This window comes from Alligator mississippiensis, chromosome 12, assembly GCF_030867095.1.
Source record: "Alligator mississippiensis isolate rAllMis1 chromosome 12, rAllMis1, whole genome shotgun sequence".
Classification (NCBI taxonomy): domain Eukaryota; kingdom Metazoa; phylum Chordata; order Crocodylia; family Alligatoridae; genus Alligator; species Alligator mississippiensis.
In genome coordinates this window covers 18,648,635-18,668,766 of record NC_081835.1, presented here as the reverse complement: position 1 = coordinate 18,668,766, position 20,132 = coordinate 18,648,635, and the positions used below count along the sequence as shown (strand labels likewise).

The window sequence follows — 20,132 nt, the reverse complement described above, 5'->3', positions numbered from 1 at the left end:
ATCCATGTGCTTGGTGAGCAAGAGCCAAGTCGAAGGAGCAAGTCATGATTCATGCTGTGTGATGCCTACAGTTCTTGTCCATCTGCACCTCTGATGGTAATCCACCAAGCTGGGCAAGTCAAAGAGGCCAGCTGGAGAAACTTAGGTAAGAACAGACTGAAACACAAACACAATTATACAGGTTCTGTGCCTGAGTTGGGAATAAAGCTTGGGTTTGCCAGCCCTGTGCTCAGTGTGCATGACCGCAGCTGATCCTGTGCCTAGAGGTAACAGGAAGTGGGGTTCTCCTTGCCTTGGAGAGGAGCTCTGTTCCCATTCTGTGAGCTCTTTGTTCATCCTGCACCAGTCTGCGCTCCTGGTGCGATGCTAGACTGTGCCTTTTCTATTCACTGAGACCAAGTTGCCCACGGTTTGTTCACCTTTTATGAGGCACCTTGCTGGAATTTGTGTCGTCTTACATATGGTAGGGTGGGGATGAAACTGGTGCGTCTCTCCTAGTGAGAGAGCTCTGCTTTTTGTAGCTTGTACACAGCATGGGGAGAGAAGCATGAAGCATGGGCACAGCTTCCTCAGCGCTTCCTGGCTTTTGCAGTGTCCCTTTCCCCTTTGCTCTCCTGTCATTTTTACTGCCTGCAGCTCTGTGCAGCTGGTCAAGGGGTTTCCTTAGTATTTATGCAGCAGTTCACATATTCACAGTGCTGTACAGGGACCTTCACCAAGGAATCTTCAGTGCATGAGAGAGGTAGGTAGGTCAGCCTCAGTATGTCCCTTGTACAGAGGAGAGATGTGACTTAGGCCACACAGTGGGCCCAAGACAGAAGCATCTGCTGTTGCTTACTGTTGGGGGCAGGATGCTAGGCTCAGTGTTGATGTCTGACCCTGTGTCACAGGCCTGACCACTCATCTGAGCTTAGCCCTTGCCTGTTCTGCAGTATCTCAAGAAGTTGGCCCTTCCTCTTGTTTGTCCTGAATTGGATCCAGCTTTTATCTTTTGCCCAGGAAGAACATTCCTAGCAACAGGAAGCCACTGAAGATGGGTAGCTCTTGGCACCTTCAGTCATGTGCCCTGGTTACTTGCATGCTATGGTGGCTTGGAGAACTGCCACGGACACAATGTCTCTCTAATGTTATTATAATTGCTGCCTTTTATTTATTTATTTATTTATTTATTTATCTTTTCTTTGGTTAACCAGTGGAATTAGTTTGGGGCCCTAGAACTTTTTTTCCTCCCCTTTTGGTGTTTAGCAAACTGTGCACATCAGTAGCCACCCACAAAAGAAGCAGCCTGTAAATAAAAGGCCAGTGCTCCCCACCCTTCACTTTGCTCCACGTCCTTTTCTCAGTGCTCAGGGAGCCATGACTCAGACTGGGTTTAGAGAAGACAACTTGTTAATCCCCTCCCTGCTACAGAGAATAAAATGGCATTTCATTCCAAGCTCTATTAATGCTCTCGCTCCGGGGATAAAGCAGGACTCCCAAAAGGCAGTGGCCAAATTTTTTTCTTCAGCGTTGTCTTTGTCTTCTTTTGAGTGTTACATTTAGATTAGCTTCTGAGGATTAAATGTTATTACAGTGCCTGAATCTGTTAAGGGGGGAAAAAAAATCAGTAAAGAGGTTATGGCTTAGTGCAGGCGCTCCAGACTTATCCTCAAAGTGCTGTTTTTTTTTAATTTTTCATTTATTTTCTTTTTATCAAGTTGGATTTATCTTGTTTTTATTATTATTATTTTTTTAAATTTGGAAGCAAGAGTCGGCATGGGTGGGTGCAGGCGCATGGCGCTCAAAGGTAAAGCTGCAGGAGTGGGGTGGGGTGAGAGGATTAAGAAGTTGTTAAAAGATAAAATTGTTTTGGAGCTGAATTTCCCTCTGAGATCTCCTTATGGTCGGCTGAACTCTCTCCGAAGCAGCTTTGCCTGAGCCCTGTTGCTTTGCACGCCACGCAGAGAGGACTGCAGATGCTTTGTGCTGTTATCAATGAGTGTTTAAAGAATGTGCCTCCTATTTTTGTCATCCTGATAGATATCAGACTAGAATCCACAAGGCACCTTTCTTCCTGGCAGACTCTCCACTAGACTTACTCCATAAGGGACCTTATATCTCAAGAGTTTTATGTAACGGTCCTTGGATCTTTAAACCTAATAGATTTAAAATGGTTATGTTCGAGAAGTTGGCAAGTGTCTGCCTGGGCTGAATATGAAAGGGAGATCTGCACCGACTCAGCATGGGTATGGAGCCAACACCTCCTAGGTAGAGAGTGAGCTTGGAACTGAGAATTTATGGCCAAGTTCAATGTTCATGAAAGCGAGGATCTTATTAAATTTCACAAGACTTTTTAACAGTGAAAGGCCTAAATTGGAAGGGGTGCCAGTGAACAAATCCTAGAGAAACTGCCGACATTTTTCCTGGGTTCTGTAGCATTTGGGAAGATTGAGAAGATTGTTACATGGGGATATTCTGCTTGATCGTGAATCCTGGAGCTGGACACAGGGCAGTTTAACTAAGTCCAAGCATTTCTGCTCAGAGGGGACTGCATGCAAGGCTAGAAGACTGAAGCAGATATTACATTGACCATAATGAAACCCAAAGAGAAGAAAGGACGAGACATGTCCTTCAATCAAAATTGCTGTGGGATTTCTCTCTCACTCCTGCATAAAAAGGACCTTGCTACTTTCCTGCCTCCGGCCTCCCTCTCAGCTTAGGCTTGTCGAGTTGCTTCTATTTTGGCCTTTGTTGATTCTGAACCATATACGTTGATCTAATATACCTACCAAAGGGATTTCTTCTCAGGCTGGCAGCATACTGTTATGTTTGCAAACCTGGTCTGAACTCAAAAACTGGAGTACTGCTGAAACTGGCTCTAAGGTTACATGTTTTCACAAAGTAGCAGCTAGAATGTATTAAGTGTTGGAGTAGAGGGTGCAGTGTTGGCTTTAGTGCCATTTCAGCAAGCGTGAGTCTTTAGAAACAAGTGGTAATAGCCCTTTGCAATGGAGCTGGAAATGGTTTTGTGCCATTTACACTCTCACTTATACATTTTCCTTACTGGTTCAGGAAGACCCATTGTTAAACAGCTGTTTCCAGCAGTGCATTGATTTCAGGACCTGGCACTCAGACAATCTTGGGTGATTTGTAAGGGCTGTTTTCTATTCTAAGGGTCCTTTTTACTCTGGGGCTGGCATGTTGTGAAGAAGGTTGCACAGGCTGGCTTGGGATTGCATAACTGTTCTGTTTGGCCACCTTTTATTCTTCCTGGGAGTGATTGTTAAGTCCTTAAACAGCTACTGCCACAGTGAAATTTTACCAGATAGCATGTTTTAGCTAAATCGTCACATCTTCTTTTCACAGTTCTTGGGGATTGTCTAAATAAAAGCCCCTCCTGTTGTGCAGGTCACAGATTGTCCCAGTGCAACATTGGCAATATTGTCTCCTGTTTGTGATGACAACTGAAAGCTGGTATGATGGAGCTAGGCTATACCTATAGTCCCATGCAGATTAATCACTGAACCCAGCATACGATGGCAGTCTCTTTTCAAACATGTGAAAGGTGCTGTAGGCCAGTGGTCTCCAACCTTTTTAAGTAGGAGATCACCTTTGGCACTTAAAAGCAATCCAAGATCTACTGTGCGCTGCCACCAAACACACGCCCCCCCCCCCCCCCCGAGGTAAGTCTGTGGGGTGAGCAGGGGGGGCAGATTCAGTCAGAGGGAGAGAGAATTATTGGGGGTGCGTGTCCCAAGCAGGTAAGTCCTGCCCGGCTGGGGCCCTGCTCAACTTACCCCTGCTCCTGCCTCCGTGGCACTGCCCCTCTGCGGAGTCCTCGATCTAGCCTCTGCCCCTTCTGTCCCCCACGGACTGACCTGCTGGGCTGGGGCACATGCACTTGGCTCCCTACCCCAGCCTTGGATCTACCATAAGCAGCTCTGAAATCTACTGGTGGATCAAGATCCACTTGTTGGTGACCACTGCTATTGGTGGTAGAACAGCTGCAATAGCAGGGGAGTGTCAGGGGCCCTAACAGGCAGCCCAGACTGGGCTAACTGCCTCTTTGGGGCCACACTTGTCTGGGGGCTGTGATTTGGCAGCTCTGCCTCAGCTACTGATCCAGTTGGTCACTGTTTGGGCGTCTCTACTGGTTGCTGGAAAAGCAGCCTCCCCCTTTAGTTCTCCCTATGGCATGGGCTGCCAGCCAGCCAGCAGTTCTACCCTGAAGGCCTGCTTTGGTAAGCCTCTCTGATCCCAGTTTTCTGGTTCCTGAGACTGCTTCACTCTGTTCCTAGACTCTGGCTTTCTGGAAATTGCCCTCAGATCTGATAAGAGTCTCTGACTCTTGACTTGCCTAACTTTGGCTTTGGCCCCGGGAATACCCCAACTTCAGTTCTGACTTTGGCTTATACTGACCTTGGCACTGGCTTTTGATTCTGAGCCTTGACTCAGGCTGGATTTGGTTTCTGATTCATATACCCTTGTGATTTGGCTCCTGCACTCCCCCAGTGGCCTAATCCACTAGGTTAGACCACCTATGATCTGGTCCTAATAGGGAGGAGGTGTCAAACCTTCATGAAGTGCATAAGGGCTTTCGTATTGGCATTAATATGGAAGTTGTTTAGCTGCTCTGCCTCCGAGTAGTGTTTTGAAATCCCTAGATTGATGGACTAAGGGACATAGGCAGAGTGGACTCTGATCGGGAGACATCTCTGTACCACTGAAAGCTAATGTTAAAAGGCAACTGCAGCCGAAAGTTTCCAATGCAGTTACATACATCTGGCTGGCAGATCAAGTTTTCAGGAAGGCACAGGCACTTCATCATAAAGAACGGAAGTGAAAATGGAACCAGAGCACTGTCACGCTTAGTTTGGGGATTATGCGGTGAGAAAGCAATTGGGCAGGAGCAAGAGCTCTTCAGGTTTCAGGGCATTTCAGAACTCATCTGGGTGGAGGTTACTAGTCTGCTGTGAAGTGAGGAACTTCTTCAGCCTTCACTTCCCTCCTTTGGGAAGCTGCCCTGAATATTGATTCATGACATCCATTTGGCCTACAGCAAATGCCTGTAGTTGCCTTTCTGCACATGTCCTGTGCTGGGGGTGGCTGCAAGGGGTTGAGTTTTGAAGCCCAGGTTATTGGGAGAAGCTTTCCAAAAAAGAGTGGTGAATTAAAGATGTCAGAAGCAATAATGCCTGAGAAACCACTTGTTACAAGTGAATTAATGACTTGTTTGCTAATTAGCAGCCTGAGGCAAAGCTGAGGTAACACTCCTAACAATCTGGTCATTAATTCAGTAACAACTGATTTCAAGGGCACTGTTGCTATTTTGAACAGTAATTGTATTCATGCTTCTGAATTATATGCTCTGTGAGAGATGCTTATATTTATTACTGAAAGTCAGATTTGTCCCTTGGAGCAAGGGTGGGGTGATGGGAGGGAACAATGTCAGTAGTACTAAAGAGAACGTGAGGGGGCAAGTACTGATGGACTGGAGGTCAGAGCTAATACTTCACCGTATGCCCATTGAATCCCATTCTTTTAGGAGATAACGGGTACGGCACAATATCTGTACACTACTTCTGGTGGTGCTGTCCCCAGAAACAGCCTTCCATTTTGTCTCCCCAGAGATCGGTGCCAATGCGGTTAGGTGTTCTTGGCAGATAAGAGGCACTTAGTCAGGCAGCAGCTTTCCTTTCATAGCTTTGGAGCATCCTAGTCCAGTGAGCATCACACATTCATCATCCATTATAGAATTAGATTTTTTTTTTTTCCAGATAAACCCCAGTACAACCAATATTCTTCTGCTGCACTTGGTTTGAAGTCCTCTGGGCCCCATTGACACTGAAACCTTGGGAACCTAACCTCACCTAGGCCCCCTGGAGATGGGAAGTATGAACCAATATTTATCTGCTGCAACTTCCAGGGGTCCTGAAAGCCTTTCCTGCCTGCCTGGGGCACATTTTGCAGCCACGGGCCCACACTGATTTGGCAGACCTTAGTGTGTCCGGGGTGGTCTGTCTAAGTGCTCTTTCCTTGGAGAGAACTTTTCAGCAGCTTGCTCATATGGCTGGAACTCGCTCTGTCACTAGCAGCCGAAGGAGAAAGAGCCTGAAGTCGTCATTGGTCCCTTTTAACTTTTGAGAGATGCCTTTGGTGTCTGTTTCAAAGCATATGCTCTTCTCTGAATTAAAAACTGTCGACCGTGTTATTTTTACAAGAATCTCTTGGATTCTTTAAAGGCATTTCGGGGCTCTGCTGCTTGCCAAGACCAAGGTATGAAGCTTTGCATTTCTCCTGCAACAGTAGCATTACCGGCACTTAAAGGAGTAGGTGTTTGGTGCTGATGCTCTTCCTGCTGGGTCAGTGCTGAACAAATTGCACAGTATCGTGCAAGGAGATGCTGTGGTGCTGAAGACATAATTTACGTGAGATCTAAACTGAAGTTGTTGCTGCTTGAAAATGGTGCTATGGATTCTTGTAATAAGCTCCAGAATCCAACCTGAATTTTAATTGGTACAGCTGCGTCCTTCCTCCATAAATTTCTTCTGCAGCTTCAGTCGACAGTGCTCTTCTAGTGTCCTGTGAATGTACCAATGTAGCTGTTAGCTGTGCTGCCCACTCTGGAAGTGTCTGCATGTCATTTGTGGGGTAATTTTTACTCTAGAGGGCTAGTAAAATGCCTCATGGCCCTTCAGGGTGAAAAGTACTGCTTGAACACTTGATGGTGGGGGTAGCTTTGCAAGGACGGCATCTCTTGTGGCAGGCTGATGGTAGTACAAGCTCTTTTCTCTGTAGGTGAAACAAAATGAACCTTCCTAACTTGTTTTGCAGGTGTAATAAATAAGCGTGGTTGTCTTTTTTTTGGGGGGGTTTAAACCATTCTTTTAGCTTTTTGTGTTGTAATTTCCAAACGCCCATACCAATCTAGCAGTCTCCCAGCAGCTAGCTATTCCCCAAAGCACTGCAGTGTGGATCACTGCAACCCTCACATTCCAAGGGTCAATAATACCATGGGCTTGGCAAGCTGCACATAGTCTGTTCCCAAACTGTGATGTTAACCAGGTTTTAAATGTTGTTGTTTATCTTCTTCTTTAAAAAATCTCCCTGCTCAGGTCACCTGTAGGGCTGTGTTTTATTTTGGAGGCGGTTACTGCTTTTGCTATATTGCTTTTCTGCCTTGTGGGAGCTCAGCCAGCTTCTTCTGATTCAGAGAGCTCCTTCCAGCAACGGGGGTCTGACTCATTCCTTTTTGGCTTCCAGAGGCCATTTTGTTGCTAACTTTAGACTCTTCATCTTTGCTAGTCAACCTCAGGAGCATGGCGTTTTTTAAAGAAATGGTGTGCAGTGTTTGTAAGCAGGAGAGCTAGTTCTGTTAACTTTTATATCTCCTGGCAAGGCATGAAACGGGCTGTAATTTTCCTTTCCTCTTCAAAACTGGCAGAGTGCCTACCATCATAACCAGTAAAGTATTTGTGTCCAAATGTACATTGGAATTGCCTGTCTGTGGAAAAAGTATTTTTTTCTGTTGTACCATGCCACTTGCCATCTGCCATGCTGTAGACATTACTGGAGTTGCTCTGAATGCATGTGACCAAAACAGAAGAAGCCACGGTCAGAGCTGTCCAGGGGTATTCAGTGATGAAACGGGGAACAGCAAGCCACTTGTGTGGAGTGTGGCCAAGAGAACAAGAAGACAGGAGGCCGGGTGATGTAGGACCATGCCATCCATCTCTGCAGAGAAATCCCAGTTCTGTCACTGACTCCTGCACCTCAAGCAAATTGCTTAACTTTATCACCATCAGTTTTAGCATCTGTAAAACTAGGAGAATATTTATTTCAAAGGGGAATGGAGAAGTTTAATGTGTTCTAGAGCTACGTGGTAAATGGACCAGAGATTCTTGGGTATTTAACGACAGACTCTTCATTGCATTTCTGCTCCTTTAACTTCAGGTGCCCTCTTGTTGGGCAATGCCATTTTGTGCCTTCAGAGATCTGTGTGGCAGAATAGACCTTCTTGGTTGACGGGCTTCTGTGACCATAACATGGGGGTGACAAATTGTATGCCAACAGTTTGTCATGATGTTTAGACATTTCTGTTGACTTTTTGTTCTTAGTAGCCAGGTTTTAAATGCTCTAGACTTCAGAATGATTCCTGTATAGTTGTGATGGAGAGGAAGAGAAGGATCTTGAATAGAAAGGGTAAAGTTCATCTAAGTGCATGCAATTTGCTGTGGAGATTGGCTCTATGGCTTGCAACTTATAATCACAGTAAGATTTGAAAGTGGAAGTATATTACTTAGTGCTTGTACAGGATCATCCAGTCCTCCAAAGTTCAAAGGGCTTTACAAATGCTAATTAAGTAAATGCTTCCGTGGCATGGGTAAGAATACTTTCACCTGCTGCTGAAATGGTTTTTGGGGTGGGATGTAGCAGCTGTTTGATGATGCAACATAGTATATGTCATAGCAGATTGGGCCGTGGTTCTCTCCAACCTTGTATCCCAGCCCTCTGTAAGACTGTTCAAGCTTGATGCTTTGAGGAAGGAGCCCCATGAAGTATTTAACGTTCATGACTATGTGAGGATAAGCAGGAATTTTTTTCTTTCTAATACCAGTATCACATAGGTGATTAGCTGTTGGTGCTGAGGCACGCGGTTTGGTTAGGTCATCTTTGTAGGGGTAAGTATGATGTTGAATTCTCACAATTAGAGGGTGAGGACCAGTTAAATCTTACCCTCAGTTTTCTCCCTTTTAATTCTAGCCACGTTACTGAACTGACGGTCTGGGGCAGGTAATTCCACAGGCAGCGGAGAGGTTACGGGGCTGGCTGTTGCTGCATTCAGATGCAAAAGGCCACTGGAAATTTGCTTTCTCAGCTGCTTTCTCTGTGGTGACGAGTTTATTTCTGAATGAAATAACTAGATTTGTCTTTAATTCTCTGCTGTAAATGTCAAAGATACAATAATCAGGAAAGATGTACTCTTTCTATGTACTTTGTGGTGTATCCCTCCAGAAATTTTTTTCCTGATGTGTTAAAGAGAAGCCATCAGTGACAGGCAAGTACCACCAAAGGGAGAATGCAGTTTTCCAGGTCAGTTAGCCACTTATGGGGTTTTGTGCAATACTGTAAAGCAACACTGCAGCATGAGACCAAAGCGCTAATATGCTCACTCTAAAAACAAAAAAACAAAACCAAACTTATATTGTGCCCTGTATGCCCAAACACCCTCTTCAGCTATTATACAAGTCACCAGTGCACCTCAACCCAACCTGTCTCCTTCCTGCTGCTGTGGAGGGTCTCTGCTGAAGGCAGAGCTGTGGCTGTACTGTAGCATCGGTATACTCAAGTCAGATCATTTTAAAGCTGTCTAGCCACAGCAGCATGGATTCAGCCCTAGCTGTCCACCCAGCTATTCTCTAAGGTTTTGCACCCTGCAGTGAGTTCCTTGCTGCTTTACCAGGACTGCTGCAGCTATCTGAGATAGCTACTGTCACAGCACTGTATGCACAACCTTCATCTGAGGGCACTGCCTGAGTAGATGCATTTGAATGTCCTCTAGATCCCTTTGGTCTTTATCCCAAACTCATCTTCAAGTGCAGGATAAAATCCAGCATGAATATTTCCCCCCCTCTCCCCCTCCCTAGGTAAATGAAGCAGCTGCTTAACTTGTGGTGACACCTTTTGACTATGTCTAGGGCCACTGTAACAATTAACAATTGTACACTACTTTGCTTGGTATATATAACCAGTAGGACATTTCTTCTCTTTACTGGCCTAAAGGTCTGCCACCCCCTAAAATGTTACTACTGTCTCTCCACCCAGATGGTGTGTTTCAGTTGCAAGAAAAAATAGAATATTTTTTTTTTATGTGTATAGATGATTTGGGGCATTTTCAGGATGGGCGACCATGGGAGAAAAGGAAAGTCCACAGTTCTTATTTAAACTGATGTCCAGCATGGGGAGCTCTGTCTAAGAAAGAGGAAGACAGGGTATGAAACAAAAGTTTAAAAGCTTGTAAATCTGAGGAAGATTTTGATGGGTGTGTGTGCGCACACATACAGTTTGGACAGGGACTATACTGACCTCCCTTGGCTGACTGGCTGGCTAGACATAGTGGCCATTTTTTACACCAGTCTTTCAAACAGAATCTTTTTTTCCCCATCATTGTCTTAGTAACTGCAGCATTTACAGCTCTATTTTTTTCCTCAGTGCAACTAACTACAGGTAAGTTCAAGTTTAAATGGGGCTTAAATTCTCCAGAAGTCTCTGTACCCCAAACAAACTGGCAAATCCCCCCTCACACCCTTCAGATGTCTGTTGGTGACCTGACAGGCTTTTCCTTTCCCCTCTAGCCCAGGGGCGGGCAATTATTTTGGGCGGAGGGCTGCTTACTGAGTTTTGGCAAGCCATCAAGAGCCACATGACAGGCAGCCCGGGGCAGATAAATATTAATTTTCTAAATTTCTGAGGGGCCCCATGGGCCTGACAGAATGGCCTGGTGGGGGCCGCATTTTGCCCACCCCTGCTCTGGTCCATCCTGGAGATCAGGCTTTTTTCTCCAGATCCAGGGGGTGATTTCCACCTCTACCTCCGACTCCTCAATCAGTAATCGTCATCCAAAGAAGGCAGCAGCAATCAGTGCTTTGCTTGTAGCCCATTGCTGTGCTGTTTTTTGCATCTGGGCATCTCTGCTCATGGGGTCGGGAGCCCCAAGGATCTTGCCATTAAATTGTCCCTGCAAGAGCTGGTTTTCTGTGAGTGTGCATGCTGGGGAAGGTGCAGTGTTACTACTTGATTAATCAATAGAGATTTAGTCCAGCATTCATTTACTAACCCAGAATTTATGGTGGAAATTCACTCAGCACCTTGCTTTAACCTCCCAGATGCTTGACACTTCTTCAGTAGCTTTATATCCACACAAAAAGGAATTTGCCAAGATAAATGAACGCCGCCGTTGACTGGAGCAGCCGTTACCTGCCACTGCTAACCAGCTAGGAGAGGGTTAAGGAGAAAACCTCTTTTGAGCTATTAGATTGGCCCTGACTAAGATGAATGTCTAATTCACTCCCAGCGTCCTTACTGCTGCCAGTAATAAAAAGCTTGCTTCACATATTCACCCCACTGCAGACGTTTCTCTTAAATTAAATATCAAGAGGACATATAATAGCACGATTCCACGCCAAGCCAATATTATCAGATTGATGTCAGCAGTGATAATAGAAGAAGGATAAGTTGATGAGATTTCATTTATTAAATAAAGTAAAGGGAATACACGGAGATAGAAAGGATTTGGTAACTGTGTGTCAAAATGCAGCGAGATAGCTCTCGCTTCATGCTTACCTCAAGGGACGGCAGAGAGAAAGGTACCCTTTGTTTCATTTAAGAAAACCTCTCCCTTTTTTCCAGACAAAAGCCTGATTTAGCTTACTCAGTGGGAGGGGGAGAGGAGGAACTGAAATCCTGGATTTCATGCGTGCACAGCCTTCCTTCCCATTGGACAGCAGAGAAGCAAAGGTTTGTTCCCCCCAGTCTGCGGAGAGAGGCATTGCTAACAAGTGTGTGTTTATTTCTAGTATTCCTTTTTTTCCCACCTGTCGACTTACCTTTTGCCCCATAAACTGAGGGAGGGGGGGGAACGAGTACCTGGTATTGGTTTAGTCTCCCCCATTTTGGGTCCTGTTTCTTTTCCTGATGTATTGTCTGAACCTCAGGCTTCCCTCTTTAAGGGTGATGCCCAAGCCCTTTCCCTCCTGTCCCTGTTTCATCTCTGTAGATGAGTTCCACTTATTGGTTTCAGTAATGCTAGTGAGAATTGCAACACAAGAGGCTAAACAGGGGTGAACAGCCTAGATTTCTCTGGGATAAATGCAGATTTTTTTTTAAAGTAAAAATTGTCTTTTCTTTTTAAAAGCACAAGAAGCCTGTGAACTTTTTGTCAAAGTTTAGATGTCCTCTATCCCTTCCTCTTTCCCCTCCCCCTGACCACACCATTCTTGAATGTGACTCATCAAGAGCAACCCAGCCAGAGAGGTGATGATGAGAACACAACCCTTCTCAGAGAAGTTGAGTACAGCAAATAAGCTCAGGCTAGAGGGAGAAGACATTTGTCCAAGGATAGCCCTCAACCCAAGCTCCAACTTCTTCAAAGACCTCTTGCATTGGGTTACAGAGATGTTTGCAGTAGGATGCCACTAGGTGCCTTAAGCTTGACTCCCTGTCCCTGAGGTTCAGACTCGACCATGAGCAGGGCCAGTGATAGAGTAGCAGGGTTGCTAGACATGACAGGGTAGCTCCCGTGGCTGGGGTAGGGGTGGGGAGGTGGGCTTCACGCAAAGCTTAAGTTTGAAAAACATTAGTGTGGTGCAGCAATTTGAAGCTCAATTGTCTGGGCTGGGCTGTGCATTTCCACTCTAGTCACAGCTCCCCTAGATGTAACGGGGGGATAGGGGGACCTCCAAGGCACATCCAGCCTGTGGCCCCATAATGAATCTTTACTCAGAGTAACTGGTTCAGATCTATGATTGTCACTCTCTTTCCAGACCTGCTTTGATCAGTAGTGAAATGTTAATAATCCTGTTCCTTAATTATCTGTGGGCACCTGATGGATGGGAGAGTCCACACCAATCCAAACTATGGTTTCAGTCCCTCTACAAACTTGGGAAGATATTATGAGATCAGGTGTTATACTCCATTAAAATTAAGCTTTCTGTCACCTTCCTAAGAGAGGAGAGACCCTTTAAAATGACAGCCATGTCCTGGCCTAAATGCCAGCTGCACTGATTTACTTAAATAGGTTTAGAAACCAATTTTAATTAAGTCGGTGCAGTTTGCTTGTGAAAATGCTTGTAAATTGGTTTAAGATTGTGTTATATTGATAATCAACTTAAACTAAATCAATATAATGCAAAGTCAATTATCAATATAAACCTGTTTAGTTAAATTGATGCAGCTTGCGTGTAGATGAGGGCCATGTTTTCATTTTGAAGCAGTATTAACTTACCGAAGCTACAGTAAGAGGCTCATTGCGACTCTGGCTGGAAGGCAGTTGCTGGGCAAGCTCCCATCTCTTGAGGCCTTTCTGTCATGTGGTGGCAGATATCTGCATTATCAGTTCCTTTACCTTTTGGTGTCTGCCACTTCACACACATTGGCCTGCTGCTGCTTCAAGGGGAAAGGCATTGGCAGTTTCCTTAACAGCTTCTGGCTATAACTTAACTTTCTGATGCATTTCCTGAGTCCCCTGGCACATCATGGGCCAGAAGGTGCCAATCCTGCTGTACAGTTTGAACTATCAGCCTTGTCCTGTCTTTCTATTAATCATCTTCTGTGATGGCAGGTGCCAAAACAGGTACAAGTAAGGAGCCAGCAGTTAAGGACTTGCTGGCCCTCCATTTTTAGAATGGCAAAGTGAAACCCAAACACTGTCCTACGAGGTTACAACTCCTAGCCCATTATTCAGCTCAGGTGAGTCTAAGCTAATGATTTTTGTAGCCTGTTAGATCTCCTTTCCTGCCTATTGCATGGAGTCGCAAAATACATGTTAGTTTAACATGCTGAGTAAAAAACCCAATTTAAAAAGTCTTAACTTTTCCAATGAATTGAGGGATTTGGTGGTATTTCCAAACCTGGTATTGTTTTCAAGGTCTCATGGAGTTGATTAGAATGATATTAAAATTTCAGTGATGGAACAAAATGCCAATCTTATGAGTTTCTGAAGCTCTCTGCAAGTCCTTTTCTATTCCAATTTTTGAAGGCTTTTAAAACTTTGGTAATGGATGTTCTGTAGTCTATAGAAAAATAACTAATACCTTCCCTCCTTTGAGGACCTTGCATGGAATATACCAGTACTTTTTCCTTTTAAAGACTAGTGATTTGAGGCGAGAGGAAAACCCTAAAGTCATTGACTGTGACTGATCCAACCAGCAATGTTGCTGTTCACTTTCTGCTGTGGCTGCTATGTGAGGCATGTTGTTCCTGATAAATGCTGGAGCTTTGCCCCTGAGACTTGGTGGTGTGATCAGGGCTGAAAGAGCACTTGCTGGAGCATGTCCTGGTAATGTTTTCTCAGAGAAGCAGCCAGGTCTTTGACTTTGAGAGGACAGAATGTTTTGCGCTCATTGTACCCCGCCTCCTTCACACATGCTCATCCTAAAAAAAAAACAAAAAACCCAAAAAAACCAAACATTTGTGTAGTCTGAATTCTTCCCCTGTCCTTAAAAGCTTTCAGAGATCCTGGCTATGATCAAAAAATTCCAAGAATGCCCAGTTTTTAGTGTGTTTTGCCCAGTTGGAGACAGCACTCTCAAAGCATGGCTCAACTGTGCAGAAATGTGCTGTCTCCCTGCCTTTCTTCCTGTGGAGAAAGTCATAATGCTGCATTGGTGACACTGGTCTTGTTGCTGTGGAAACAAATATGATGTCATCACATGTGGTACAGCTTTTCTGTAGCATCAAAGTGCCCTGGGAAGAAGAGAGGTGCTCCGATTTGAGCGTCAGACTTTCTGTGTAGTGATGCAGAAAACTGTAGGGAAGGGGAATGGCTCTGTGCTGTGAAAGGTTGCATCTGAGACTGGGCTGTGAACGGTTTGTCTCTCCTCTGAAGTGTGGCCTGGCAGCTATTGCCAGTTCCTGCCCTTGGTGTTTGCCTGACTCTAACTAATCACACTCTGTTTAGTATGTTAGTGCTACTGTTGCTGGTGATATTTTAGCATGGCCTTCCCTGTTGTCGGTACTCCTGCTGCTATGTTTATGGATAAATGGATGTTGGCTAAGAGCCAAGTAAGCCTAGAAATTGTCTACTTTTCTCTTATCACTTTGAGAATCGTGGTGCCCTTTGCAAGCGTTTAACCACTGTTAACTTTCTGGAGAGTAAGGTGGCCAATTCCACAGGGCAGTAGTCACTTTTCAGATTATTAAAGGTTCTTTCCTTGGGCTGTCTGAGGTTGCTGGTTCTACCTCCTGCTCTGCCCAAGATTCCCAGTGCGACTTGGGCAGTCATTTAATTTCTCTGTGTCTCTCCCTCATATAAAGGGGATAACACTTCCTTTCCTCAAAGGTGGTTTGTAAGCCTCATGTTTGCTGAATGCTTTGAACTTTTCGGCTGAAAGGTGCTGTCCATGGTATCGGCGCTTTTGTGGTTAATGTTCCCATTCGTTAACTGGCTTTGTGAAAACTTTTGTTGGGGAGGAGGGGGTCTGGGGCAGGCATTAACATGTGTTGGGGAATTGGTAGAGTTGCTGGAACGTGCAAGGATTACCCTCCACAATGTTGTGTTCTTGTCCCCACATAGGCGAAGGAGCACTGAACCTGTCTGTGCCGGGCTGCAGTCAGAAATCTTGAAGTGCTACCAAGCAAACAAACATGAAGTACTCAAGTGCTCGGAGCTGGCCAAAGAGTACCAGCGCTGCGTCAGTGCAGCTCGGAAGGTAACTGTGACCCCATCACCCCCACACCCGACTGGTCTTATTGCATGGCGTTTCCTTGTGGGGAGGTTTTCTCCAATTTGCTGTGGCCTCTGAAAGCAGTGTGGCCCATGGGACCTCATGAGTGATGTGTTGTAGAGCCCTAAGCTTTTCCTCGTGCCTCCCCAGATGTTGTAGAACTGTTCCATTGGACAGCTCCACATGGCACCATATTTTGGTGCTCTGCTTTGGCTGGGCGCCTAAGCATCATGTCCTCTTGGGTTTCTGCTAGAATTTTCATGCATCTTTTCCCAAAGCTCTCACTTTTTCTTCTGATTCTGGAAGCTTGTAAGTGCAGCTTTTGGGTGGCAAAGTCATTTTTCCAACCATGACACTTATTTTTGAATGATCCAGGTGGATATATGTCTACTCCCCAGGACGGCCTCCCAAAATTACAAAATAGGGGCTAGCTGCCTACTGTTGCTGTTTAAAGCACTCTCCTGTAATTGGCCAAGATGTTTCCTCTTGTGGAATTAGCAGCATTTCTGAAAGTCATGCCATTTGGAGCTTCTATTGAATAAATTGTAGTTGCCCAGCAGCTTGCAAGGATTAGCTTGTTATTATTGAAATAAAATCAAGAGAGCAGGGGGAAAGGGACACTGTGCAGACCAGCTTCCAGTGGAAATTCACACTTTGCAGTGTGAGAACAGTCTTGGAAACAGCATTGAGTATGATATAAGGTGCCCATGAGATTTCCTGAATGTAAGGGAAAGGGAAAGACAAAAGTGTGAACTCTGCTGGGTGGGGTATAGTATGTTCAAGTATCCTTCCAGGTACAGGACCAGTCTCTCTGACTGAGCAGTTCCTTGAAGGGCATCCTGGTTGTGATGGTGTGGAGTTGGGGGCAGGACTAGGGCCTTTTAGGAAACAGTAACAGAGTTGCTTCTCCTGGGATCTTTAATGTGACAGAGACAGGCTGGGCCTTTTGAGGAGAGAGCCTCTCTTCTTTGCATTAGCATTGTGAAGAGAAGCTGCATGCCTGATTTAAGTATAACATGAAACAAGCTGCCAGCCGGCTCCCAGAAGAAGCCCCGACAGAAGGAGATGGGAAAATTGTCAGGATATATTAGACCAAATGTTGTTGCAAGTCCTGGTGGAATTTTTTTTTCTTTCCTGTTTACAAAGAAGGTCTTTGTATGTCTGCAAATCAGCAAGGTTAAAGCTGCCAGGGAAAGGGCTTTTCTCTGATATCTTTAAAGTCCCCAGCTCCCAGAGCGCACGGTTTCTTTTTCTTTCTCGGCTTTAAAGGAAAGCAGGGCCTGTGCTGCCGTTGCACAATCCCGGCCCTCTGTTGCTGTGTGGAGCATGGTGCATCTCTTGCCAGCCTCCACTAGCCAATGCTTCCCTCCTTGCCTCCTGTAAATCAGGCTTGTAGCCTTTTCAGCAGAGTATATCTTTAGCAAATGCATTTACCAATACATCTTTATTGCAAGCAGTGCGGGTGGAATGTGATTACCAAAGAAGACAGATTGCATTAAACTTCAGCATATTCGCAAGCTGCAGCTCCAACCCGCCTGAGAAAGGTGCTGGGAAGCTGCCAGCCCTGAGCCCCAGCCTGACATTATTAAAGAGTAAATTGGAAGCTGAATGACTGGTAACAGCAGAGGGCAGTGAAAGATCCTATTAACTTGGAGGCTGGTTGTGTTTTTTTGGCGTGTATTTGCTTTATAAACCAAATACCTGGGCTATTTTAGTTTTCCAGAGACTCATGTGAACAGTGAACCTTGCTGGAAAGTTTCCCTAGGTGTTGTGGAAATCTGTTAGAAGGAGCTGCTGATAGGGTACTGAAGCACATATTGCTCTGATTTGCTGCAGGCAACGGTAAGGTGGCAGAAAATCTTTTCTATACCTATTAGGGTGTTGAGGGGAGAGAAGCTTCTGCACAGGTAACTGAGCCGTGAGGTTAGATGCAGACATCAGAGGGGTCAGAGAACACCCAGCAAAATACAGCAGCTTCTGGGACTCTTACCATGGGTCACCTTGCTAACAGTGATTAGGTCCACTGGTTTAGCAGGTCAGAACAACCAATACTTGTTACCTCACTTACTGACTGTGTAACCATGCCACGAAGGAGTATCCCAATATTACCAAGGAAGAAAAGGCTGTGGGTCTGCTTTTTTCTTCATCAGTATCTTGTACCAAATAGCCACCAGCCTAAAGCTCTCCTACACGTTCATTAGATTCACCTGCAGAGATGCATGAAAGAAGGAAAGGAATCTCTTAATGATTCTTATACTGTCTGATTTTCCCATGCAGGAGGGCGTTGGAGCCCCCCCACCCTTACCAGGCTGGTCCTGTCCAGGTGATTCCATTTCATACGCATGCTAACGTTTTGCTTTCTCTAGTGCCTTTCACCAGAGGTCTGGTGCTGAATATAGTGAAGTTTTAATATAATTGATCTGCTCATCAAATGTTGTTTAACAAAGATAATTTCTGAGAATTCCCCTTGGTGGTGACGGGAAGGAGACAATGGTACAGACTCAGAATTTCTTTGCCTCTCCTGTTTACTCAGCCTGTCTTGGCTCTTGCTTGTGTGCTAAGCCTTTGCTGGGGCCCAGCGAGCCCTTGGAAGACTCAAGGTAACAATGAACTTCTGCAAGGCTGAGATGACTCCTACGGAGTACACAACACATGTGCTGTGTGTTGAGGAGCTGTGGGGAGAAGGCAACATGTTCTGTGTAGGTCCAAAGCTTGGACTTGTGCTGAAGCAACTGGTTGGTAGGGAAGAGAGTGAGACGGCAGCAGGGGCTTCCAGACTCTGACCCTGAGGCAGCGTTGACTGGGCCACAGTGACCTACAGTTTGTATTCAGCAGCGTGTCCTGGGCACTGTAGTGTTTTGTATGAAGCTGGTGCAAGTAAAAGGAGTCCCCAGAGAGGCCTTTTGCTGGCAGGAAGAAGAATACTGTTCATCTCATAAATCATGTCATAAGTGAAGGGGCGAATCTCCCCTTTTAGCCAGAGTAGTCAGTAAGCCACAGAGACTCACTGGTCTGCCAGGTCATGGAACATTTGGCTCCTCTTTTCTCCTTATAGGCCAATAAGGAAGAAATTAATAGGCAGAGGTTGATGTGCACAAGTGTAACAGGAAAGTCCCTGTACAGCAGCTTTACCCCAGAGAACAGTCTTCACCCTTATACATTTTTCTGGACAAGTGTGGTGGTTCTGGTGTATTCTCCATTGGATGCTATCTAAGGGCTTGTCTACATAGCAAGGTGAGCGTGCCCTAAGCTAGGGTGTGCTAATGCACACCCTAGCCAATGGTACTCTCCATCCTGTGTTGGCAGATGTACTCTTGGTGTCTTTGAATTAGGGAAGCTTACTCCACTTAGCATATACCAGGTGTCCACCAAGGATGATCTCATGAGGTCCCTTCCAGCCTTAAACTTCTGTGAAGTCGTGTATGCTGTAAGTGTGCACCCTTGTTCATTCCCCACCAGTCTTTCTCCCGTAGACAGCCCCCTCATGCCAAGTTTAGAGTCCGAGCACAGCACAGACTCCAATAAGCCTTGGCACTCCTCTATCATGGGAGCAGTTGCATCCTGAGCCTGCTGGGACTTACTTGCAGGTAAGTAAGTACAAGCAAACCACTCTCCATTAGTCACCATGATGTCTCCTATTTAATTTGGGGGTGTCTGTCTTTTTTGCAGGGGTCTGTTTTCATATCTCTGCAGATGTTCAGGCAGAGCATGAAATTGCTGCTTTTTAGACCTCAATAAAAGCTGGGATAATGGTCCAGCTGTGGGAGGGGCAGCTCCCATTGTGTCTCTTCAAATTGTCTGTAGTTTATTGACTGCAAGTTTCCCCAGAAGCTACTGCAGCTTGTAGACAATTAGAATTGAAAGTCGATGCTGCTATTTCCCCCAACATTTTCTCTCGTACCAACAGGGGGGCAGTGGAAATCTGGTTAATTTGTTTCTTGGAGCCCAGGTAGAGAGAGACGTGCCTTTGTGAGCAAACAGCAAAAAACCTTTATATTTTTATCAAGTCTCTGGGCACCATCCTGACTTAGACCTCCTTCCTCCCTCCCCTCTTCCCACTTCTCAAGCTTTCTGGTCTATTTTATTGCTTCTGTGCTTCCCTTTTCGATGAAGTTCTCTTTGAATATTTCCCCTCCCCTGCTTCCCAAAAGGAGAGAGATCTGAATATCACCTGCAGTTTCAATTGGTTAATTAGATGATTTTGTACCCAATTTGTTATATAAGCTACATTTATATGATGAACTCTCTCATCAGCCACCATATGAAAAAGGCATGACCCCTGGTGATGGCATAATAACTGCCAAGAGTGAGCCTCTGGCTCTTAGGCTTATTGAATTGCACCCTTTTCCCTCCTTCCAGTGCTCACAGAAGACTCCCTCCCTGCAAATGGTGTTATTCTGTACCTCAGGCTCCTGTCCCACTGTTGTCTTTCTCTTGTGATATTTTGCCTTGTCTGTAGCTTGTGGCCTGGCCACTATACTAATGGCTGAGGCATCACTCTAATGTCATTCAATAGGAACATGTCACACATCCATCTTTCTTTGTAGCTAATGTTTACGTATAGCTGTGCAAGTTCATATTTCTCCCTCACCCTTTCCTTTCCTTCTCTGTCTTAAAACTACATTCAGAACATGCACTAAGCAGGCCATGATTCTGCATATGTAAGCATAGGCCTATAAAAGTCTCAGGGCTTGTCTACACAGGGAAGTT

At 45.3% G+C, this 20,132-nt stretch overlaps 1 protein-coding gene across 5 annotated transcripts in view; it reads left to right on the top strand.

Annotated features, from left to right (window-relative positions):
- Nucleotides 1-20,132, top strand: part of CHCHD6 (coiled-coil-helix-coiled-coil-helix domain containing 6) — a 144,608-nt gene that overhangs the window by 85,780 nt on the left and 38,696 nt on the right. For 2 of the 5 annotated variants that reach the window (XM_019499772.2, XM_019499773.2), the window contains 2 exons: nucleotides 11,389-11,496; nucleotides 15,272-15,407. The exons of 1 other annotated variant lie outside the window; for it this stretch is intronic. In XM_019499772.2, coding sequence (XP_019355317.1) covers nucleotides 11,389-11,496; nucleotides 15,272-15,407 — 244 coding nt within the window. The remainder of the gene's footprint in view (nucleotides 1-11,388; nucleotides 11,497-15,271; nucleotides 15,408-20,132) is intronic. 2 more of the 5 variants (XM_019499774.2, XM_006264422.4) reach the window with 1 other exon arrangement.